Source organism: Accipiter gentilis, chromosome W (genome assembly GCF_929443795.1).
Source record: "Accipiter gentilis chromosome W, bAccGen1.1, whole genome shotgun sequence".
In the NCBI taxonomy this organism is placed as follows: Eukaryota; Metazoa; Chordata; class Aves; order Accipitriformes; family Accipitridae; genus Astur; species Astur gentilis.
In genome coordinates, this window is record NC_064918.1 from 15,130,848 (window position 1) to 15,156,133 (window position 25,286).

At 45.8% G+C, this 25,286-nt stretch overlaps 2 protein-coding genes and 1 non-coding gene across 3 annotated transcripts in view; 2 read left to right on the plus strand and 1 right to left on the minus strand.

The window, feature by feature from the left end:
- The window catches only part of LOC126035372 (insertion element IS476 uncharacterized 39.2 kDa protein-like), a 279,856-nt gene that overhangs the window by 80,379 nt on the left and 174,191 nt on the right, over positions 1-25,286 (minus strand). The gene's annotated exons all lie outside the window — the stretch shown is intronic.
- On the plus strand, positions 13,147-21,668 carry LOC126035399 (60S ribosomal protein L37-like). The gene is made up of 4 exons (XM_049793961.1): positions 13,147-15,622; positions 16,972-17,107; positions 17,405-17,489; positions 19,908-21,668. The coding sequence occupies exons 1-4, from the start codon at positions 15,620-15,622 to the stop codon at positions 19,975-19,977; spliced, it is 294 nt and encodes a 97-aa protein (XP_049649918.1). The 5' UTR covers positions 13,147-15,619; the 3' UTR covers positions 19,978-21,668.
- Positions 19,725-19,805, plus strand: LOC126035596 (small nucleolar RNA SNORD72). Its single transcript, XR_007504987.1, has one exon. It is a non-coding gene; the product is annotated as a small nucleolar RNA SNORD72 (small nucleolar RNA).

Consider the following 25,286-nt stretch of genomic DNA (forward strand, 5'->3'; position numbering starts at 1 on the left):
GAGTCCTTCTCTATTCACAAACAACAAGTCTAGGAGGGCATCTTTCCCAGTTGGCTCACTGAATACTTGTGACAAGAAGTTATCTTCCACAAACTTTGGGAATTTCCCAGACTTGCTCATCACAGCAGTATGGTATTCCCAATTGATGTCTAGGAAGTTGAAGTCTCCCATAAGGTCAAGGGCTACCGATCCTAATATATTAGGCTTATTTTTACTGGTTTTCAGATTAAACATGAGTGCCCCAGTTTTCTCCAATGTTTTCTTCTCTGACCTTCCACTTCACTGTAAACATATGTATTTTTTTTTTCCCTGAATGTTAGATCTAAAGCAAATCTTGAAATGTATGAACAGCAAATATTTGTGAGAAGCAAATACGTGTTTCTGAAAGAAAATCAGACACCTTATATTTACCTAATGCACATTTTGTGCACAGCTTTTTATTTATTCACGTACTCAGATACTTTCTAAATGCAACATACATGAAAAATTTGAAAATGCACTGTACCATGTACATGCTGTACCAGTGCTTTTAACACTAACAGGTGCCAATCCTGGATGGGCCTTGTAAAACCGAATTACCTGCTTACCTTTGGAGACAGAAGGTGCTATAAGGCATGCATGTGTGTTTCTCCAGCTACCCAGAAGTCTTCTGGGAGGAGAACAACATCAAGTCACGTTCTAAGGAATGGTTGGTGAGAAGTAAAATCATTCACATATGCACTTGAAGCATAGCTGAGTAACACATGGAGGGAATGTGATGGCAGAGATATACCTAGGCAAGCATGTGATTCTACATAAAAAGTCAGAAAATTGAAAGGGTAAGGTAGCCAACTGTTTGAATCTAACTTTACATTTGGAAGTATAAAAGAATTAACATTATTAGTTATATTTAGACACTCAGCCCTGGGCTTCCAAGTTAGCAAATTTCAGCCATAATGTCTGGGCTTAGATTTAGGCTGTGTCTAGCTATGAATCAGACAAGCTTTTGTGGTTGTTTTTTTTAATTAAAAAGAAAAGAAAGAAAACATTGTTGCTACTGCTAAGTATGTAACCATCCACGTGTATGCACCTGCATAGAGATATATACACATGTATACACATATGACTGGGCATCATTTGCTTTTCTTTTGTTCAATAATAAATCTTTTGGGTTTAATGTGCTTTAGATTAATCCTGAAAATGCAAGTCAGAGACATACATTACCCTGGGGAAGGATGGATGTTTAAAATGCCAACCTGTCAGTGCAAGGCAAGTTTGTAAGGTAGAGGCCATAGCATTTATTTGGCCAACTAACATAATGGTGAAAAGCAGACAACATTTGAATGCAGAATTCGCGAAGTTCTGACCTTTTTTCCCAAGCATAAAATTAGTCACATGCATTTGTCTGAGAACATGACACCCAGGAAGATTAGAGAGAGAGTTACGTTTTTATATTTAGAGGCCTCTGTATTGGGTTTGTGTGGCAAGGTTTTGGTAGCGGGGGGGTTACAGGGGTGGCTTCTGTGAGAAGCTGCTAGAAGCTTCCCCTATGTCCAACAGAGGCAATGCCAGCCGGCTCTAAGACGGACCCACCGCCAGCCAAGGCCGAGCCAATCAGCGACAGTGGTAGTGCCTCTGGGATAACATATTTAAGAAGGGGAAAAAAAAGTTGCTGCGCAACAGAAACTGCAGCCGGAGAGAGGAGTGAGAACACGTGAGAGAAACAGCTCTGCAGACACCAAGGTCAGTGCAGAAGGAGGGGGAGGAGGTGTGTTGCAAAATTCCATGCGGGGACGGACGACAGGACACCAATATGATGATCAAAGTCGCCAGTTTATTGAGCATAGCTGATCATTCTTATACAATTCTCCAAGTTCCTTAAAAGCTTTGATTGGTTGCTGCATGCAAGCATATAGTGTCCACGCGCACAAGCATAAAATATGATTGGTTATATTGACACTGTACACGTGCATAAACATAGGACATAATTGGTTATATCAACTAAAGCATGTGAAACTTGTCTCAGTCTAATTGGTCAAGATAAACTGCCGAACTGAGGTTCTTTGTGCCAAGTTCCCTTTATCGTGGAATGTGCACCTGTGTTCTTCTAATTGGCATCTTTCTTTTTTTGTCTTCTTGTTTATTCTGTTCAAGGCCTTCTAAAGGCGTCTGGAATGCTCTTGTGACTGTTAGCTAAATATGTGTCCACAGAGGTGCTCCAGGCACCAGAGCAGAGATTCCCCTGCAGCCCATGGGGAAGACCATGGTGAGGCAGGCTGTCCCCCTGCAGCCCAGGGAGGTCCATGGCAGAGTAGATCTCCACCTGCAGCCCGTGGAGGACCCCACGCCGGAGCAGGTGGGTGCCTGAAGGAGGCTGTGACCCCGTGGGAAGCCCGTGCTGGAGCAGGCTCCTGGCAGGACCTGTGGACCCGTGGAGAGAGGAGCCCACGGAGCAGGTTTTTTCTGGCAGGACTTGTGACCCCGCGGGGGATCCACGCTGGAGCAGTGTGCTCCTGAAGGACTGCACACCGTGGAAGGGACCCATGCTGGAGCAATTCGTGAAGAACTGCAGCCCGTGGGAAGGACCCACGTTGGAGAAGTTCGTGGTGAACTGTCTCCTGTGGGAGGGACCCCACTCTGGAGCAGGGGAAGAGTGTGATGAGTTCTGCCCCTGAAGAGGATGAAGCAGCAGAGACAACGTGTGATGAACTGACTGCAACCCCCATTCTGATGTTAAAATACAGTAAGACAAAATAAGTAGGCTTGGACATGTCACAGTTTTGCGACCTTTTTACAGTGCAACATTGACTCAGGCATTTTTCCCTTCTCAAGCAGCCACTCTTTAGGAGACATCTCCCCCTAACATATGTTCAAGCACAACTGAAAAATGTTTCTAATTTACAGCAATTAGTTAGCAAGTACTAACTAACATGATAAACCACATCTAAAATTGTAAGTACTGGCATGTTCTCCACCATCTGCGTAAGTGTCGGTGAAGCTGAGTTTACCCTGCTTCATCCAAAGGCAGCCTTTCAGAGACAGAAAGGTGCTAAGGTGTAGTTCCAGTCAAAATAATGGGAGCTACTTAACCAGACATTTTGGAAAACCCCATTTGATACCTTTCTGCAAATCTGCCCCCTTGGCAGGCAGACCAGTAACAGCATCTCGTTGCGCCCTGCCAGCTGGTGCACAACCTTCCTTTCCAGAAGACTGGCTGTGTTGCATGTGCTAATCTAATCTAGGTCTTGTGGCCACAGGATTGTGAGCTCTGTGTTGTGATCGGATAAAAAAAAAACGTTCAAAAAGCTCCATTTATTTTCTGTGTCCTCTTTGCACACACTAATAATGCTGGGCAATGTTTTGTCCTCTATTTTTATTAAAGTAGTATAAGATGGAAATCGTACATGGATGTTAGGGGAATTCCCTGATGGAGCCAGTATGCCTCAGTTCCAGTAAATGGAAAGCTGAAAATGCCTGATACAGGAAAAACATATTCCAGAATAAACAGAAGATAACATTTGTAACTGCAGACTTGAGCTGACCTTCATCAGCAAAGCATTTGTACTTAGGGAAGGTTTTCAGCTGGTGAAAATAATAAAATGCAACAGTGATTTTGATGAAGGAAGGCAAACTTACTTCACCTGGGGAAACAGGCTTTATCTTCAATAAATTTAGAACATGCAATTGTCCATTTCACTGCAAAGCCTTTTTTTCCTTATAGTTTGTGTCTCACATCCGAATATTAAAGGCAAACTGCACAATTCCAGACAGGATAAAGCATGCTGTACAAGTGACAGGTTTTTCTACTTTAAAGTGATCTTATATTTTTCTTTGTAGAGAAGAGCCAGAGTGACAAGGGAAAGCATTCATTTGTGGTAGCCCCAGAGCAAGATAAATGTAAATTCTTTATGATGCCTGAAGTGAGATGTGAGATAAAGTAAATAAATAACAAATTAGAATAGAATAGAATAGTTCAATTGGAAGGGACCTACAACGATCATCTAGTCCAACTGCCTGACCGCTTCAGGGGTGACCAAAAGTTAAAGCATGTTATTAACAGCATTGTCCAAATGCCTCTTAAACACTGACAGGCTTGGGGCATCAACTACCTCTCTAGGAAGCCTGTTCCAGTGTTTGACCAACCTCTCGGTAAAGAAATATTTCCTAATGTCAAGTCTGAACCTCCCCTGGTGCAGCTTTGAACCATTCCCATGCATCCTGTCACTGGATCCCAGGGAGAAGAGATCAGCACCTCCTTCTCCCCTTCCCCTCCTCAGGAAGCTATAGAGAGCAATGAGGTCGCCCCTCAGCCTCCTTTTCTCCAAACTAGACAAACCCTGAGTCCTCAGCTACTCCTGGAAGGACATGCCTTCCAGCCCTTTCACCAGCTCTGTTGCCCTCCTCTGGGTGCATTCAATGACCTTAACATCCTTCTTAAATTGTGGGGCCCAGCACTGCACACAGTACTCAAGGTGAGGCTGCACCAACGCTAAATACAGCGGTATAATCGCCTCTTTTGACCAGCTGGTTATACTGTGTTTGATGCACCCCAGAATGCGGTTTGCCCTCTTGGCTGCCAGGGCACACTGCTGACTCATATCGAGCCTGCTGTCAACCAGCACACCCAGATCCCTTTCTGCAGGGCTGCTCTCCAGCCACTCCTCTCCCAATTTATACTTGTGTCCAGCATTACTCTGTCCCAGGTGCAGAATCAGGCATTTGTTCTTGTTATATTTCATCCCAGTGATGATTGCCCAATGCTCTGATCTATCTAGATCCCTCTGCAAGGCCTCTTGTCCCTCGAGAGAGTCAACAGCACCTCCCAGTTTAGTATCATCAGCAAACTTGCTAATGGTGCATTCAACTCCTGCATCCAGATCATTGATAAAAATATTAAAGAGAACTGGAGTGAGGATTGAGCCCTGAGGAACACTGCTGGTGACCATTCACCAGCCAGATGTAGCCTCATTCACTACAACCCTTTGAGCCCTGCCCTTCAGCCAGTTCTTCACCCAGCGCACCGTGTACCTGCTCATCTCACAGTTGGACAACTTGTCCAGAAGGATGCTGTGAGGGACAGTATCAAAAGCCTTACTAAAATCCAGAAAAACTACATCCGCTGCCTTCCCTTCATCCACTAGGCGGGTGACCTTATCATAGAAGGATATCAAATTAGTTAGACAGGACTTTCCCTTTGTGAACCCGTGTTGACTGTGCCTGATGATTGCATTGTTCTTTAAATGCTTTTCAGTAGTACCCAGTATGATCTTCTCCATAATTTTTCCAGGAACTGAGGTTAGACTAACAGGTCTGTAGTTCCCTGGGTCTTCCCTCACGCCCTTCTTGTAGATTGGAATAACATTGGCTAGCTTCCAGTCAGCAGGGACCTCCCCAGACTCCCAAGACCTTTGGTAGATGATTGAGAGGGGTCCTGCCATAACATCCCCTAGCTCCTTCAGTACTCTGGGATAAATCCCATCATGCCCCATGGACTTGTGAACATTCAACTGATACAGCTGGTCCCTTACAATTTCAGTGTCCGCAAATGGAAAGTCACTGTTCCTGCATTCGTGGTCCTCCGACTCAGAGGACTGGGTAGCCCAAGGTCTATCAGTATTATTAAAGAATGAGGCAAAAAAAGCATTGAATGCCTCCGCTTTTTCTTCATCCCTATTAGTCAGGTGACCATCTTCAACAAGTATAGGTCCAATTCTTTTCTTGGACCTTCTCTTGCTATTAACGTACTTTAAAATGCCTTTCTTGTTGTCTGACACAATACTGGCCAGTTTCAACTCTAATTGAGCTTTGGCCTTTCGTGTCTTCTGCCTGCATATACGAACCACAGCTCTGTAATCTTCCTGCAAGTGAGCCTGACCTCGCTTCCAGAGATCATACAATTTCTTTTTCCTCCTGAGTTCCAAGAGGAGTTCCCTGTTCAGCCTGGACTGCAGTGATCATGCACTGGTGGAGTTTTGCAGTCCTGAGGGATATGGGACAGCCGAAGAGTAAAGTCAGGACCCGGAATTTTAGGAAAGCAAACTTCCAGCTGTTCAAGAAGTTAGTCAATAGGACCCCCTGGGAAACTGCTCTCAGGGACAACAGAGCAGAACAGAGCTGGCAGATCTTTAAGGACACTTTCCATAGAGTGCAAGAGCTCTTGATCCCCAGGTGTAAGAAATCAGGAAAGGAAGGCAAGAGACTGGCATGGATAAGTCAAGATCTGGTGATCAAACTAAAGGGCAAGAAGGAAATGCACAGTGGAAGCAGGGAGAGGTACCCTGGGAAGATGTTGTGGTTTAAGCCCAGATGGCAACAAAGCACCACTAAGCCACTCGCTCACTCTTCCCCACCCCTGGCCCCCATGGGATGAGGAGAAAATATAAAGAAAGGCTCGTGGGTTGAGACAAGGACAGGGAGGGATCACTCACCACTTATGGTCACGGGCAAAAGACAGGCACAGCTTGGGGAAGAAACAAAATCAATTTAACTTACTACAAATCAAATCAAAACAAGGATACTGAGAACTAAAACCAAACCTTAGAACACCTTCCCCCCACCCCTCCCTCCTTCCCGGATCAACTCCACTCCTGATTTTCTCTACCTCCTCCCCCCAGCAGTGCAGGGGGACAGGGAATGGGGGTTGCAGTCAGTTCGCCACACATTGTCTCTGCCGCTCCTTCCTCCTCAGGGGAAGGACTCCTCACACTCTTCCCCTGCTCCAGCGTGGGGTCCCTCCCATGGGAGACAGTCCTTCACAAACCTCTCCAGCATGAGTCCTTCCCACGGGCTGCAGTTCTTCATGAACTTCCCTGGCGTGGGTCCTATCTGTGGGCCAATCTTCAGTCACAAACTGCTCCAATGCGGGCTTTCCCATGGAGTCACGGCCATCTGTGGGGGCATCCACCTGCTCTGGCGTGGGCTCCTCCCCAGGCTGCAGGTGGGCATCTGCTGCCCCGCTCCCCTCCATGGGCTGCAGGGGGACAGCCTGCCGTCTCACCACGGGCATCACCTCCTGCAGCACACCTCCTCCCATTCCTTCTTCACTGACCTTGCTATCTGCATAGGTGTTTCTCTTGCACTCCAATCTCCTCCCCCACTGCAGGTTTCCCTTCTGAAATCTGTTCTCCCAGAGGCGCTACCACCATCACTGATTGGGTCGACCTTGGCCAGATGTGGGTCCGACTTGGAGCCGGGGAAGCTTCTAGAAGCTTCTCACAGGAGCCACCCCTGTAGCCCCCTCCCCCGCTACCAAAACCCCGCCACACAAACCCAAAACACCAGGATAGCAACTCTACTGCAGTTTAAGGGGATCATGGTTAGAAGCTGGGCCTTTCCACCTGGAATGCGATGCAGACTACAATTCCGGACTGTGGTGGCTCAAATGCTTTTTGTGCATCTCCATTGAAAATTTTGTTCTAGGCTTGTGTGTGCATATATTTGTGCATGAATAATGCAACAAAGGTTTAAGACAACAGTATCAAACAAAACAAGATCAATATAGGTTGTTTGTTATCAAAATAATACTAACAAGACAAGAATATTTAGTTGTTATACAACTGAAAAGAGAAGAAAATGGCTGTTACCTTGTAAAGGAACTTGCGTCTTTCTCGTATGCACCCTTTCTGGTGCTCAGCCCAAATTGCCATGCAACCACCTCTGCAAGCTTGAGGCTAGCCAGTGAAATCCCCTTTGAGACTTACTGCTTTGGTGCAAGAATGCCCCACAACTCTGTAATGTGTCTAAGTATAAGCATTAAAAAGAAACACAACCTAGGGAAATTTTAAAATTCTGCAAGATGCTGTTGCACTGTGTAACAAGCGTGTACCAGGTTTGTAGTTACCTCTGCTGTACAGAGGTATGTTGCCCCTGTTCCCCTAGCAAGATGTAACAACAAAGAAAGATTTTAGTGGGGTTTCTTGTGGGAAAGGACCCAGGATCCTTCCCAGCCATCCCAAGGTAAAGGTTAAATGCAGTTGAGGAAGTGAGTGGGAAGCTCTTGCTCCTGCTATGTTTGTGATGGTAGTCATGCTTAAACCATGATCTACTGAGTATTAGTGCCACCCTCCGAGCATTTGTCGGTGAGCTGAAGACTATTATCTGGTCTCTCTGTCCAATGCTAAGGAGCCATAATAAAAAAATATTGCTCTTCTAATGTAACTTACCTATATGAGCACTGTTCATGAGCATTGTAGAAGAGATGTTAAGTGATCATCAGTACGAACCTATTCATGCCATCATAAATAGAAAGGATGAGTGACTATAAAAATTTCTAATTCAGTATTGAGAAAAACACTTGGAGGCCCTCTTTAGTGTGAGTTTGAATAATTGATTTTTATTATTAAACTCTGGCATTGATTTCAGTGTGCTACATGTGAGGTCACATTTTGTACTGTATTTTATGGAAGAGTGTGAATGCATGGAAAGAGTACATAGTTGTGATAAAGGGGCTTTTCCCTTCCCATTGAGGACTGGCTATAGGAAGCAACAGTATCAAACGTATTAAATACACATTGTATAAGCTTTGTTATACAAAGAGGTTTGATAATTTTTTGATCATTTCCACTATATTTTAACAAACAATTTCCTAAGTTAGTGACAGCTGTTTAATTTTCTTCTACCCATTTTCATTTTAAACAAATAGAAATCTTTTTGTATTATAATCATTAGTTTCTTAGCAGAATGCAACAGCCTTTTTCATAAGCATTGCTGTTTGCTCATATTTTCTGTTATTGTCATAGAGATTTAAGAACTGTACAAATAATATTGTTTTCAATTTATTAACCTAATTTACTGTTACTTTTTAGAGAGTTTTTACAGAGTTGTTTAGGAGAAAAGTTTTAGTTGAACTATACTGTCATCTTGTGGTGACCAATGTTTCTGGTTCAAATTCACACATGAAAGTTTTCTTTTCAAACTGAAGAATCTGGATACCATACAAATAAAGTTACGTTTCTTGTGGCTGCTTGGTAACAGATATTCAGGGTATTTTCTTCCCCACTAATTCCAACGAGGTGTCTACCTCTGCAAATCAAGATGATATCCAGAAACAAAGGCATCCAAACTGACCCTCATGAAAATTTTGCCCTTGAATTCATCAGTTCTCCTGCAGCCTTCCTGAGACATTGTTACCTAGGTCAAAGTGTTCAATATCCAAGAGGACCTAAAAGCATTCCTTTGATCTAAGAGATCACATTTAGAAATAAAGACTTCAGCTTGTCTGCATCTCCTAAGATAATTGGTATCAAGCACTAACTAGCTTCTGGCATACATCAAGGTTGAATCTTCACCATTCCTATCCCTTGTAGTCATCCTCACTTGCACAAAGGGCGTGCCACGTGCACAAATAAGTGATGCCAATATGATGACATTAGACAGAAATTGCTTGGATATCAGTCTTGCATTTGCCACACACAAGTCCTTTCAGCAGTGTTCAAGTTTCATAGAACCAAAACAACTACTCCATTTTGGAGCAAATCCCACCATAGTCACATCAGGGACTGTATGGCTGTACTGCACCCTGGCGATGGTGCTACGTAGTATGACACCAAACCTATGCAAAACAAATGCCGCTGAGGGTATTTGGTGCTCATACCCACCTTCCTCTGTATTGCCTAGCCAGCCCTGGTTTTGGTCTCCCTGTCCCTGAGCTGGACTTATCTGTAAAGCTGCTCTGCTTTACTTGTGGGGAGGGACTGGAAGTGGGTGATTCTCCTCTTCCCCATCAAAGTGCCAGGGCAGAGCAAGGAGGTCAGGAAGGTCTATGGGCCTTGGATAGGATCAGCTTGAGGCAGAGGGGCTTGTACCCCAGAGGGATGGAAGAAAAAAATGGATGGGCATGTCCAGTGTTGCATTTTGCTTCAGTTTTTCAACTGAAAATTTGCAGATGACACCAATCTGAGTGGTGCAGTTGACACACCTGAGGGATGGGATGCCATCCAGAGGGACCTGGACAAGCTCGAGAAGTGGGCCCATGTGAACCTCATGAGGTTCAACAAGGCCAAGTGCAAGGTCCTGCACCTGGGTCAGGGCAACCCCCAGCATCAATACAGGCTGGGGGATGAAGGGATTGAGAGCAGCCCTGCAGAGAAGGACTTGGGGGTACTGGTGGATGAAAAGCTGGCCACGAGCCGGCAATGTGCACTCGCAACCCAGGAAGCCAAGCATATCCTGGGCTGCATAACAAGAAGCGTGGCCAGCAGGTCAAGGGAGGCGATTCTGCCCCTCTACTCCGCTCTGGTGAGGCCCCACCTGGAGTACTGCGTCCAGCTCTGGAGTCCTCAGTACAAGAAAGACATGGACCTGTTGGAGCAGGTCCAGAGGAGGGCCACAAAAATGATCAGAGGGCTGGAACACCTCTCCTATGAGGAAAGGCTGAGAGAGTTGGGGTTGTTCAGCCTGGAGAAGAGAAGGCTCTTGGGAGGCCTCATTGCAGCCTTTCAGTACTTAAAGGGGGCTTATAAGAAAGATGGGGACAGAGTTTTTAGTAGGGCCTGTAGCGATAGGACAAGGGGTAATGGTTTTAAACTAAAAGAGGGTAGATTCAGACTAGATATAAGGAAGAAATCTTTTACGAGGAGGGTGGTGAAACGCTGGAACAGGTTGCCCAGAGCAGTTGTGGATGCCCCATCCCTGGAAACATTCAAGGCCAGGTTGGACGGGGCTCTGAGCAACCTGATCTAGCTGAAGATGTCCCTGCTCATTGCAGGGGGGTTGGACTAGATGACCTTTAAAGGTCCCTTCCAACCCAAGCCATTCTATGATTTTAAGAAGTCTGAATTATTCACGTGTCTAAGTCTCAAGTTCCCTCGCTGCCCTCATAGGGTGTACTTCAGTGAACAGGGAAAATGGACCTGAGCCCTTGAATGTTTTCCATTCCCTCAGCTCTTTTTAAGAAGTACCAAGATAAAGCACATTTAAATAATGTGATTCTTGCTTTTGTTTTCAGTCCTTCCCTGGACATCTGTGCTACAGATCAAAGAACCAAGTGAAACACACCTTTAACTGTTTGCAAGATGCATGCCTTGGAGTGCATGGGCAGAAAATATTCTCTTACTAATGCAGAAAGCTGCAAAATACCTCAGGCAGCTGAAATATCATGTGGATCATGCCAGTCGTGGGAAAAATGTGATGGTAAGAGATTCTTCACAATTGTAAGCGAAATTGTTTATATGACCAAAATGAAATCTTTATCCCTAGTTACGCATTAGCTGTAGGTTACACAACATGTCCAGTGTTGCATTTTGCTTCAGTTTTTCAACCCCGACCCGATCGGACAGGTTGCAGAACATCGTGTTAGGGGATACAGAAAGGCACCTGCCTCCACGGTATTCCATAAACCCTGATCTAGATGCTTAATAGGATCACAGTGTTTGCTGGCATGACAAAGAGTTTCTCCCATCACTGGACCTGGCTGGACCAAAAGTGCTGTGCGGAAGCTGCGATGGGACACAGGCTGCAGAGACAGACTTCTGTTTCCTACATCGAAAAGACAGTCCTGAAATCCAGATGTGCCACCTTCTAAATCGTTTGGACTACTTCCTATGCATCGAAGCAGAAGGGTGAATTAGCCAGTGCTGAATTTAGGCTGGTACCATTCAGCAGTTGCTAGTACATGAGTCTGTGGGTTTTGAGCAGGCTGGAGTTCACTATTGGCAGTGAACTCTATCCTCACCCGCGACCTGCACGGGGACTAAGAGCTTCTGGGATTGTACTGGATCAGCCACAGCTCTGCCCATTCCCTACCCTAGAAGTATCCAGTGCTCCTGAATACTGAAGACGATTGCATGATGATATAAAAAAAATTAAAAAAAATCTTTCTTTCCCAACAGGTTTGAAGACATGTAAATGAACAAGATTATTTTTATCCCACAAAAGGACAAGAATAATTCCTCTGGCAGCATATCCTTGCAGGCAGCCAAACCAACATACTTCCTTTGGAGGCTGTTGCCATGGCATCTGTCCAATGTCTTCACAGCATCTTCCAGATTTCTGAGATCTAACGAGAAAGAAAGGAAAGGAGGCACTAGTTAAAAGACACAGAGCAAAGTTGCTGGGAGAAAAATGACCCAGTCCAGCCTGTAGGATGTATTCATACTTTGAATTAATTGGGCTTTTTTTTTTCTGCATGGCATTTCATCCATAGGACACTGAGTTTCCTCTTTTGATTTTTGGCAAGGAAGACAGAATTGCTATAAAAATATTTTCATTAAGTCAGTCAGAGCAAAATTAATTTTACCTAACTTCAGCCATCTATGTGCCTAGCCTAAGGGGGCTGTCTAGGCTTCTGTTAGAATTAATGGAAGGAGAAGGGTTCCTCCCAAGGATGATTTATCCAGCCTACTTTAGACACCTAACTTAAGATGGGATGATTTACCCTTTGGAACCATTTATCTCTCTCCTTTAACTACAGCGGGACCATGGATGGACTAAATGCCTGGATTTTCAGGTGAGGTAAAATGAATATGAGCAAAGACCTCTGCCTTAGGTGTTATTCCAGGGATGGAAATTACCAATCAAAATGAAAGAGCTGAGTGAACAGCCTGGGCCACACATTTGTGCATCTGGAAACAATGCAGCTAAAGTCAAAATTACTTTTTGCCCCTGTCGTGGTTTCAGCCCAGCCGGTAACAAAGGACCACGCAGCCGCTCGATCACTCCTCCCGCCCCCCTCCGGTGGGATGGGGAGGAGAAAAGAAAAAAAAAACCAGAACCCCGAGGGTTGAGATAAGGACAATTTACTGGGACAACACAAAAAGAGAAGTTACAACAACAAGAACGGTACTAATAAAAGAATATACGAAGCAAGTGATGCACAGTGCAACTGCTCACCACCCAGAACTCAACGCTCCGCCACTTCCCACACCGAAAGCCGAGAGAGCACCCCCAGCCCGCTCCCCAGTTATATACTGAGCATGATGGCACATGGTATGGAATAGCTCCTCGGCTAGTTCAGGTCAGCTGCCCCGGCTGTGCCCCCTCCCAGGTTCCTGTGAAAATTAACTCTATCCCAGCTGAACCCAGGACAGCCCCATCCCTCAACCTTAGCAGAAGTCAAAAGCCTCCCAGCACATAAATCAGCACCAAAGGAATTCAGTGAGAGGCCACGCTCAGGAAACAAGTGAGGATAAATTAATATTGAGACAACCGTACAAGGCTGGTTTGTCCAGGAGTGAAAATGCAGCAGTCGGACACGGCTTAATTGCTTTGGGGATCGTGCCTTTTTCTGGACAGCAAGCTCCATGTTACAGGGGTTCAACTGTCCACACGTTCATCGTGGAAGAGTTCCTCACAGTTTGCTGGCTTGTGGCAGGCCCAGACAGCTTCATTTTTGGAATAATTGCATTTTTAGTCAGCTTCAGTAAACCAGAAGCAGAAGGAATAAGATCTAGCCTGCCAGATAAATACGTACTTTTATCAAGAGCTGTTAGACAAGATGTTGCATTAAAGGGTAAAGAAGTTTGGCAGAAAATAAACCCCCTTGCGTTCCAGCTTGTCCTCAGATATCAGAGGGGCTGGGGGCGGCTAGGCTTAGATTCTGAGTGATGCCCAATTCGACACTCTAAGTCCAGTCGCATTCAATATATTGAACTAATTCGATCACGGATGCACAAATAGCGCAATGTACTTTCATCTAGTTGCGTTCAATGAACTAACATGGCCAGACTTAAGGAGTTTGGTCACATTCAACTCTCACGGCTAGATTAATGAATAGTACAGTTTATTAAAGCAACAGAAGTGCAGATTCATTTGGATTGCTGGTGATAAATACACTGTCTGCAAAGCATGTGCAAGTACCAAGAATATGAATAAGACAGCTGACTACAAACGCGTTAAATTAAGGAAAAACTCTATAGAGATTTCTAAGTTTCCCGGGGAAGCACTCGGTATAACTGAGGGTTCGAATCTTGCCCAATAGGCGTCCCTAGGGGGGGGGGGAAAGAGAGGTTCGGCCCGTCGACTGATCCCAGAAGTCAGCAATGTCCTCCTGACTTGTCTATGATGGTATCTTCCCTAGCATTCCTCCTCTCTTAAGCCATTTTATACTACTTTCTTATTTTTAGGTGGAGCTTGAGTGACTCCAGTCATACATACCTTTATGACGATTGGTATGAGCTAGAGAAATTCAGAGCGCATGCTCAGTGAGGGGTGGTTGCACCTTGAAGGCAGGTAGCCTTTGGAATGGAGGTGTGTTTTGGTATTATAATGAGATTATAATGAGCAAAGTTCACCCAGAGAACATAATTTTGACAGAAAATGAAAACCTGCTGGTTCAGGGCTGGCTCAGGGCAACAGCTATGCAGTTTATCAGTTCCATAGTACCATCCAGTTCCCATCCCTGCGATGATATCACAGAGCCTGGCTGCGGTGTTTCCATTCTGCTCCACCCTCCGTGTTGTTTCTCTTAGAGTCAGCATACCAAGCTCCCCTGGTGTTGCTAACATCTAAGGTTGCAGGTTATGTTGCTTAGGGAATTATTATGGAACAGATTCCTTGCATATCCACCGCATTCCACCCTGGAAGTTTACCTTCTCTTAAGAGGTGGACATATCAATAAGTCACCTCCAGCAATCATTCCACACAAGGTTATACAATTCTACAATCAAGGTTAAATAAATTGGTTTTATCATCAATTTCTGACTTTGTTTGAGACAAGTAGGTGTTGAACTGGTGATAAGATAAACACAAATTTCTTCAAGTTCTCTCTGTACATGTTATTTCCCCAAAATTAACTCTTCTAAGATAAAATTGCCTACAGATTGTGAGTCTACTGAAGATGCGTAGTAGGCTAGCATGTGAGAATTTAAATGGTGCATCTGAATAAAAAATGATTTTGCATTAATGATGTCCATTGCGGTGCTTTAGACTGCAGGCAGACTGTCACGTGGTGTGGGGGAGGCTGGGGGGGGGGACATGGACAAGCAGAGTGTGCAGTAGGGGCTGCCTATTTTTTAAGGCAGTTCACTTTGAAAGTATGTATTACAGCCAAGAATACCCTGTCCCTGAATTTCAGTCATGAAAAGTTTTCACTGAACGTGGAAATAGGGCCAGGACTTGATTCTGCAGCCTGAAGTGGAGCTATAGGTACCTGTGAATAGCAGCATGGGCACTATTGCAGAGAAGACGCATTAGAGTTAAAAATTATGTGCCAGTAAGGCAACTTAGGTGTGTTAAATATTTTCTTGACCAGGTAGAGACATATTTACACATAGATACCCCCTAGTCATTATTTCTGGGACCAGTTGCACCATGGCCTAGGACACATTGCGACGCCCTAATAAGCACCAGTTTTGGGGTGGTGTCACCAGGGACAACCGAGCTTTTGGAGCCTGGGGCCCCCGAGGGTCTCACCCAGGACACCAGGGCTTTCGGGGGCTCCGGTCTGTCCCAGCAGGCCGGGCCTGGAGGGAAGGGGCCACCACACGGAGAGGACTCCTGAGCACAACCTGGGGCGAGGCCAAGTCAAGCAGAGCACTCGATTTCTGCCGCGCCGGGCCTCCCCAGCCAGGCCACCAGACCGGACCGGACCCCTCCACCGCGCCTAGCCGGGCACTCCCGACGCGCCCCCGGAAGCGCTTGCCGGGCTATAGCGGAAGCGGGGCGGGGCCCAGCTCAGCCTCTTTGGTGCTGGCGCCCGGAGAAGATGGTGAGCGCTGGGGTCCGGGCGTAGGGTATCCGTCACCATCCGCTGCCGCGCCGGGCCCTGTGGGGCCGCGGGGCGGCCCTGCGCCCTGCTGTGGCCGGGCTCGGTGGCGGGACGGCGCTGCGGGGAGGCCGCTGCGGGGCCAGGGCCTGAGGGCCTGGTGGTGGGCGCCGCCGCTCCTGGCCTGGGCGGGGGCGCGGGGCGTCTCGTCCTGGGCGGGGAGGCCGCGGTGGGGTATGGGGCCGTGTCGTGGTTTAGCCCCAGCCGGCAACTGAGCACCACGCAGCCGCTCATTCACCTCCCTCACAGTAGGATGGGGGAGAAAATCAGAAGGGTAAAAGTGAGAAAACTCGTGGGCGGAGATAAAGACAGTTTAATATGTAAAGCAAAAGCTGCGCGCACAAGCAAAGCAAAACAAGGAATTCATTCGCTACTTCCCATCGGCAGGCAGGCGTTCAGCCATCCCCAGGAAAGCAGGGCTCCATCACACGTAACAGTTACTTGGGAAGACAAAGCGCCATAACTCCGAATGTGTCCGTCCCCCCCCCCCCCCCTTCTTCCTCCAGCTTTATATGCTGAGCATGACGTCACATGGTCTGGAATATCCCTTTGGTCAGTTGGGGTCAGCTGTCCCAGCTGTGTCCCCTCCCAACTTCTTGTGCACCCCAGCCTACTCGCTGGTGGGGTGGGGGGCAGAAAAGGCCTTGACTCTGTGTAAGCGCTGCTCAGCAGTAACGAAAACATCTTGGCATTATCAACGCTGTTTTCAGCACAAATCCAAAACACAGCCCCATACTTGCTGCTATGAAGAAAATTAACTCTATCCCAGCCAAAACCAGCACAGGCCGTGTGCCGGGGTGCCTCTGGGGTCTCCTTTGGGGTCTCCTCCGTGCTCGCTGTGGGCCTGGCCAGGCCAGCGGTCTCCCTGGGGGATGAGGCAAACCTTTCAGATAACATATCAGGAAGGGGTTTGGTCGCCAAAGCTTCTTGTGAGCGTACCGTGTGGTGATCTGCGTGAAATAAATACCTTTCCTCAGGAAAAAGCAGTTTACTGTTTATCAGTGATGAATTTGGGGGAGATGAGAAGGGAGTTGGAGATAACCACTTGGTAGCTTTGTTTTATTTCAGCACTGGGTGGGGGGGTAGGAATGGCAAAGAGGTGTAAGGAACTGTTTTCTAAAAATGGAGGATACCTATAGGCGAAACTGAGTCGGTGTTTCAGTGTGCCTCTGACACGTTTATTGGACTTCGTGAATTTGCATGTGGTTTTTAGAGGAGTTTATCTTTTGAGTTACGTGACTTGTGAGTGCTAATGATCTTTACAATGTGCAATGTCTTGAAATGTTTTTCAGACAAAGGGTACATCCTCGTTTGGTAAGCGACGAAATAAGACACACACCTTGTGTCGTCGATGTGGATCCAAGGCATACCATCTGCAGAAATCTACCTGTGGGAAATGTGGTTACCCTGCTAAGCGTAAGAGAAAGTGTAAGTAACAGACTTGAGTTTAAAAACTTGTGTTTCTTTGTCACCTTCAGTAGTCTGGCTTTTTTTCCAACCAAGGAAGAATACTGTGTCATCTTGCAGTGTTTGGAGCTTTTTTTGAAATTAACACTGATTTAACTATATTTCAGCTAACGTGCAGTATTACTGCACAGAAATTGACTTTAATTTATAATTATTTTTTTTCTTTTGCTTCTGTCAGATTGAATAGTTGTGCTATTCAAATGTACTGTGCAACTAATTATTTGGTGCAGATGAGTAACAGTAACTTCTGTGTTCTAGATAACTGGAGCGCAAAGGCTAAAAGACGCAACACCACTGGTACTGGTCGCATGAGGCACTTGAAAAGGGTCTACCGTCGATTCAGGTATGACGTTTTATTACAAACTAGTGTAATGTGAAATCTTGCATGGATTTCACTGAATTATAAAATTCGTCATTCAAAGTTAACACTCTTATTTAGTACACTTAATGTGGTATGGTCTTTCTTTTTAAATATATTGTGGAAATAAATGATGCCTTATATCTTCAAAGGAATATGCTGCCAATAATAAAAAGCTCACTCATTGTTAATAGATAGAATGTATAGCAAGCTCTGATGTTTCTGTTAAGTGTAGACAGTACAGAACACAGAGGGTATTGTAATAAAACGTCCACATTTGAAACGGTATGCTTTGTGTAGCATTGCCTCTATTTGTGAGTCAGTGAAATTGCTGGTTGCGCTGAAGCGTGGGGTTTTGTAAGAGACAATTCTTGAAATGCATTCCAATCCCCTCTTGCCCACAAAAAAAGTTCGGGATTGAAATACTTCAGTAGTCGCTCTCTAATTTGGAGTTCAGTTAGCAGTAAGTAACTGTAACATCAGTGTGGTGGGTTGACCCTGGCTGGACGCCAGGTGCCCACCAAAGCCACTCTTATCACTCCCCCTCCTCAGCTGGAGAGGGGAGAGAAAAATATATCGAAAGGCTCATGGGTCGAGATAAGGAGAAGGAGAGATCACTCGCCAATTACCATCATGGGCAAAACAGCCTCGACTTGGGGAAATTAGTTTAAATTTTTTACCAATCAAACCAGAGTAGGGTAATGAGAAATAAAACCAAATCTTAAAACACCTTCCCCCCACCCCTCCCTTCTTCCCGGGCACAACTCCACTCCCGATTTTCTCTACCTCCTCCCCCCGAGCAGCGCAGGGGGACAGGGAATGGGGGCTGCAGTCAGTTTGCCACACATTGTCTCTGCCACACCTTCCTCCTCAGGGGGAGGACTCCTCACACTCTTCCCCTGCTCCAGCGTGGGGTCCCTCCCACGGGAGACAGTCCTTCACAAACTTCTCCGGCATGAGTCCTTCCCACGGGCTGCAGTTCTTCATGAACTGCTCCAGCGTGGGTCCCCCCCAGGGTCACAAGTCCTGCCAGAAAACCTGCTCCAGTGTGGGCTCCTCTCTTTCCACGGGTCCACAGGTCCTGCCAGGAGCCTGCTCCAGTGTGGGCTTCCCACAGGGTCACAGCCTCCTTTGGGCATCCACCTGCTCCGGCGTGGGGTCCTCCCTGGGCTGCAGGGGGGCAGCCTGCCTCACCATGGTCTTCACCACGGGCTGCAGGGGAATCTCTGCTCCGGCACTTGGAGCACCTCCTCCCCCTCCTCCTTCACTGACCTTGCTGTCTGCAGGGTTGTTTCTCTCACATGTTCTCACTCCTCTCTCCAGCTGCAGTTTCTGTTGCACAGCAACTTTTTTTCCCCCTTCTTAAATATGTTATCCCAGAGGCGCTACCACTGTTGCTGATTGGCTCGGCCTTGGCCAGCAGCGGGTCTGTCTTGGAGCCGGCTGGCATTGGCTCTATCTGACATGGGGTAAGCTTCTGGCAGCTTCTCACAGAGGCCACTCCTGTAGCCCCCCTGCTACCAAAACCTTGCCATGCAAACCCAATACACTCAGATTCCGAGTTACAGGTTTCTAAAATGTGTTATAAAGCTTTGAGTTGTACTTACGAGGTACTGTACTGTTAAACTCATTAAGAATTTCTTTTGTATGACCTCCGTGTTCTAAAATGGAGCTCTGTAACTTCTGGCCTGATATACCCGAAAGTTGGATGAAAAATACCAAGCAATTCAAGAGTCTTTTCCTAAAAAGGTAGATTGGATTTTATAGTGAAAAGTAGGAGTCTTTTATGTCCTGAACCTAGGTGTAGTTGAGGGATCCATTCATCTGTGGGTTTTTTGGTGAGCGCAGTCTTTCCCAGCAGCAGCCAGAAAAGACCTTACGATGTGCAACTGCAGCCTGATTTCCACCGAGTGTTGCTGAAGTAGAAATGTCATATCCAAAAGCAAGCGTGGGGCTGACTCTTCTTTTGTCATGCCTGTCTTAATCTCTGGTTGGAGACAGAGGATTTCTGCAAGAAATTGACTTGCACTTCAGTACTAACAAATGTGAAATCTTTTGCCGAGTTGCTTAGTAGGAACATAAAGTAAGGAGTGCCTTCAGTGGGTGTGCTGTATCTGATTCAGTCTTGTAGTGTTTACTCAGTTACTGAAATCTTCCTCTTTGAAGAAGTCAAATTTACTTCAGCAGAAGAGAGAGAAAACCATACTGCTTATTCCAAACAGCTTGTCAATGATGTTTCTTATTAAAAATGTCTGAACATATGAACTCCATAGTGATTTCAGTGCATTACTGAGAGAAGCTGAAAAAAGCTGGTGAACTTGATCTAAAACATTACTTGTTAGAAAAATAACCTGGAGCAGAAATCACCCTTTCAAAAAGTGGTAACCATATTTCTACTTGTAGGAATGGATTCCGTGAGGGAACCATGCCGAAGCCCAAGAGAGCAGCTGTTGCAGCCTCCGGTTCATCGTAAAGACTCATCTATTTGTTAAAATAAATGGTCTTATCCAGAAAATGTCACCTTTTATACATGTTCTACTTCAGAGAGATATGGGATTCCTGAAAATACATATATTTACACACACAAATTCTTGATGGTATGCACTGAAGTAATTCATTAAAAATAATCCTTTAATTTACTTTTAATTTGATAGCACCTCCACCTTGAAAAGGACCATTATCTCTGTGCTGAGCTTAAAAAAAGGCTTGTATGTGTTACTCAAAAGAACTCGCCTGCAAGAGAAATGGAACATCAGCACTATGGACTGAGTTTCATTGTGCCCTAGCATGGAGAGTCAGAATTTATCTCAAAGATAGTAACTTGAATAATGGCTCTTAAGTGCTGTTCTGGGAAGGAATAATTTAAAAGGGATTCCCAGTCTTAGCCATTGTTCACTGTTCTGTGGCTCTGAAAGGCCTGCAAAAGTATTGTTTATTCAGTGGGCCGTTGCTTCTTGGGTAAAAAGAAACTCCCAAGTCTGGAGCGCACATACTGCCAGACATGAAGGGACTGGAGATCTGCTGTAGTTGAGACAGAAGTTACCCAAATGGTCTGGGAAGGCAAGTGTGGAAAGTTGACACGCAAATAGATCAGAATGAATTATGCTAGGTGTAAACAATAAATGGTAGGTAGTGTGATACAGAAGTCAGTGGCTTGGGGGTATGTTTGAATTGTGGATTGATACCTGATAAAACTTGCACCCTACATGGTGTGTTACTGGGTCACTCAGCTGGCTCTCAAACTCAGCTTTAAAAAGAAGCGATCATAAGATGCTGTTATGAAAGTTTTGGGAATTTAGAAGATAGTAATCACTGCAAGGATTTAGAGGATTTTCAGATGCCTTGAAAAGAAAATAATAATAAAAAAACAACCCACCACCACCAAAGACTTCTGATACTTTAAGCTTCTGAGGCTGTTCTATGATTCCTTTGGTTTCGTCATGAATTTCCAGGAGTAGCATACTGCTTTGTCAGTACTGAAGGATCAGCAGTCAACAAATGTATCAGCTTGTGCAAGTCACTGAAGAATTTTTCAGCCAGGCTTGAAATTGGAGTGCGCCTGACTGCACTTTCTTATATTTTAAATGAAGTATAGTTAATGCTTTTGGATAATTGAGTGTATCTAATTAGGCTGTTTCTAAACAAAAAGAGAAATCTTGCCCTGCTACTCTCTTAGCATGTAACAAATATACTGTACTCACTCTGCTTTCAATTGGTCCTCCTGAGAGTCTGAAAGTAAGTGGTGTTGAAGCTGTTAAATTAAAAATACATTTTGCACATATTACACGTTATGTATTCACAGGGCTCAGGAGTGCATCTAAAATATGTTTTTTGATGATATCCTAGGAAGCAAATGTAGGAGGAAGTAATCATAAATGTCTTTTTTGTTACTCTCAGAGTGAGAATAACCCCTCAGGGCATCTGTCGTGGTTTAAGCCCAGCCAGCAACAAAGCACCAGGAAGCCTCACTCGCTCACTCCTCCCCCACGGCCCTGGTGGGAGGAGGAGGAGAAAATGTAAAGAAACGCTCGTGGGTCAAGACAAGGACAGGGAGGGATCACTCACCACTTATGGTCACGGGCAAAACAACAGACTCAACTTGGGGAAAAAACAAAATCAATTTAATTCACTACCAATCAAATCAAAACAAGGATAATGGGAAGTAAAACCAAATCTTAAAACACCTTCCCCCCACCCCTCCCTCCTTCCAGGGCTCAACTCCACTCCTGATTTTCTCTACCTCCTCCCCCCCAGCGGCACAGGGGGATGGGGAATGGGGAATGGGGGTTGGGGTCAGTTCATGCATTGTCTCTGCCGCTCCTTCCTCCTCAGGGGGAGGAGGACTCACGCTCCCCCTGCTCCAGCGTGGGGTCCCTCTGACGGGAGACAGTCCTCCACGAACTTCTCTGGCATGGGTCCTTTCCATGGGCTCCAGTCTTTCAGGCACAGACTGCTCCAGCGTGGGCTTTCCCACGGAGTCACGGTCATCTTCGGGGGCATCCCCCTGCTCCGGCGTGGTCTCCTCCTCCCCAGGCTGCAGGTGGGCATCTGCTCCCCCGCTCCCCTCCATGGGCTGCAGGGGGACAGCCTGCCGTCTCACCGCGGGCTGCAGGGGCATCACCTCCTTCGGTGCACCTCCTCCCCCTCCTTCTTAACTGCCCTTGGTATCTGCATAGGTGTTTCTCTCACACTCCAATCTCCTCCCCCGCTGCAGGTTCCCCTTCTTAAATCTGTTCTCCCAGAGGAGCTACCGCCGTCGCCGATTGGGTTGGCCTTGGCCAGAGGTGGGTCCGACTCGGAGTGAGACGGGGAACCAAAGGAACCTTAGTAGATATAGTAGATTTATGAATGTAGATAGGAATTGTTTAATAATTATCTAGCTTATAATGAAGTTAAAAGAAGTTTCAATAGAGGTAGACATGGCCCAAGGGGATGAGAAGTGATGTTTAACCTTTGCATTGTTGAGGCTGGCTGGGACAGGAGATAGTCCTTGATAAGAAGCAGCAGTCGACTCCCAAGAACCAGCCAAGACCCGGCCTTAGGATTTGGACAAATGCCAAGGGACAACTGAGTCTGCGCGGGGACAGAAGGTTAAGAGTTCACCGTGAAGAAGACATACAGCCTTCATCTTCACGACCGCCAGACGACCACCATAAGGAGGCACTGCGCAAGCGCAGTTGAGAGGAGACTATGGAAATGACTTCCTAGAGCTAATTTTAATATGAAGCGGGGATAGGTAATGCCTATGTATAAGCGTATTGCGAAACTCTATGTATATGTAACACTTGACTGTATAAATTTAAAGTGAACTGCCAAATCAGGCGCGCACGACTTTGGTGGGACTACCCCCCGTGCTGCCCAGCGCTGAATGAACATACCTACTTTACAATCTCACTGATTGTGGAGCCTGTTTTCCGCACGTCAGGAGCAGGGGAAGCTTCTAGCAGCTTCTCACAGGAGCCACCCCTGTAGCCCCCTCCCCCGCTACCAAAACCCCGACACACAAACCCAAAATATTCCACCCTTTGCGAATCACGTATTTAAGAATTATCACTAAAATCACAAACTTTGCTCACATCAACAAAAAACTTCCCCACAACAAAATCAACATAATCACGATACCAAACAGAAGTGGACAATTTACACACAATCCACCCCTCGTCCCTCCACCACAATTACAACAACCGAAATTCCCATGAGTATTCCACTAACATTGTTCGATCCACGTTTTGCCCATTACCTCTTCCAATTACTATCCTTATCTCAAATTACTACTCTTGCCCCACATTGGGCAACAAAAAGGACTGTCCTGGTTTAAGCCCAGCCAGCAACAAAGCACCACGAGGCCCGCTCGCTCACTCCTTCCCCCCTCCTCGCCCCCTCTGGTGGGATGGGGAGGAGAATCAGAAAGGAGAAAAAAAAGAAGGTAGAACCTCATGGGTTGAGATAAGGACAGTTTACTGGGACAACACAAGGAGAGAAGTTACAGTAATAACAGTAGTACTAATAAAAAGAAAATACAAAACGAGTGATGCACAATGCAATTGCTCACTACTCAGAACCTGATGCTCCACCACTTCCCCTGCTGGGATACCACCCCAATCCCCCAGCCCGCTCCCCAGTTATATACTGAGCATGATGTCACATGCCATGGACTATCCCCTTGGCTAGTTCGGGTCAGCTGTCCTGGCTTTGTCCCCTCCCAGCTTCCTGTGAAAATTAACTCCATCCCAGCCAAATCCAGGACAGCATCTTAAAACGGATCAGCAAGGCACTAAGAGCTTGTTGAACAATGGTACAGTTGGACAGTGGTATGGCAGGTATTCTGACTGTGGGTGGGAATGAAAGCCTTTGCTTTGCAAAGTCTTATATGATGTTCTTTGTGTAATGTGGGATTTTTGTTTTGAGCAGCCTGTTACGCTGACCTGCAAACATGATATAATACTGCAAAGGCAAGTGCTTAGCTATTTGCTGCTGCCACCTGTTAGCTCCTCAGCATGAGTTATGTTATGCTGTACCATGCTCCTGAAAAATGAGCATTTATATAATATACAACATATCAAGGTAATAGCGACTGAAACTTGCAATGGCTTGCAGTAACTTTGAAAACTTACAAACTTCATTTCAGGGGGAATTTTTACCTACAGCAAGAATGAATTTTATGTACAAGCAGTTTGACAGCCACTTCATTTCCAACTGTTTTAAAATTCTTGGTGAGGGGCAGGAAATCAGTTAATTTGGGCTATGTTCAACCTATTCAGAAGAGCTCAGGTAAGTCAGAGATGGCCAAAAGCTTTACTGGATACAGATTCTGAAGCACTTTAGTTCTTTGTAGTGTTTTCTTAAATGATGAAAGCTGGACTGCCTCGATGGTTTTTCAGTACATAAATAATCTTTTGTTGAGATCTTGTTATAATAATCTTAACTCAAGGGTTATCAGTTAGAATTGAACCTCTGCATAGTGTTCACTGGTAGTTTAGATCAGCCTCTTTATGTATAGAATGTGAGAGACTGAAAGAGTTAATGTCTCAAACATTGTGGTGGGGCAAGTTACACAAACTAAAGCCCCACGTGCGCGCGACCACCGGAACTGGACCTCTAGGCTGACGGGTGCAACGCTGGACCCAGGACCGGTGAAATCTTTCTCTTTTCTTTTCCTCTTTCTCTCCCCCCCCCCCCCCCCCCCCTTTTCATAATCCCTACACCTCATCCCTTTAGACATAAAACCGTTGACCAAGTCTGGGACTAGGAGTGGATCCAGCTGCCCCTAGGCTCTTCTCTGAGGAGGAGTCTAGAAAGCAAGGGGGTCTGCTCGGAACCTCGTGACTCAACAGGAGGGAACTCCTTATTCCCTGAAGTGATGTATATGGTTACCACAGGTTACACGGTTTACTGAGGTAGTTTCATGCCAATTCCTGTTGTGAGAGACCACGCTGCCTACTGTTATGCCTCCCAAGTTCAGGTTGCTTCTGCCATGAATAAAACGTTCAACTGATCATTTGGTGTCGCTTTGCCTTAATTTAGCCCGGGGGAATTCCGAATTCACCACGACCCCTCCCTGGTCTGTCCAGCCCGGGTCGTGACGTAGAACTATTACCATACACAGTCTGTAATATGTTTGATTTTTGCATCCTTCAGACTGATACATATGGCGCAGTTAATCCAAGAGACCATTAGATGATACAGTCTAAATTACATCAGAAATTATTACATTTCATATTCAGTGTAGCAAGTCTCACTTTTTAGACAAAAGTGTATCAGATTAAGGTTTCTTAAAGGCAG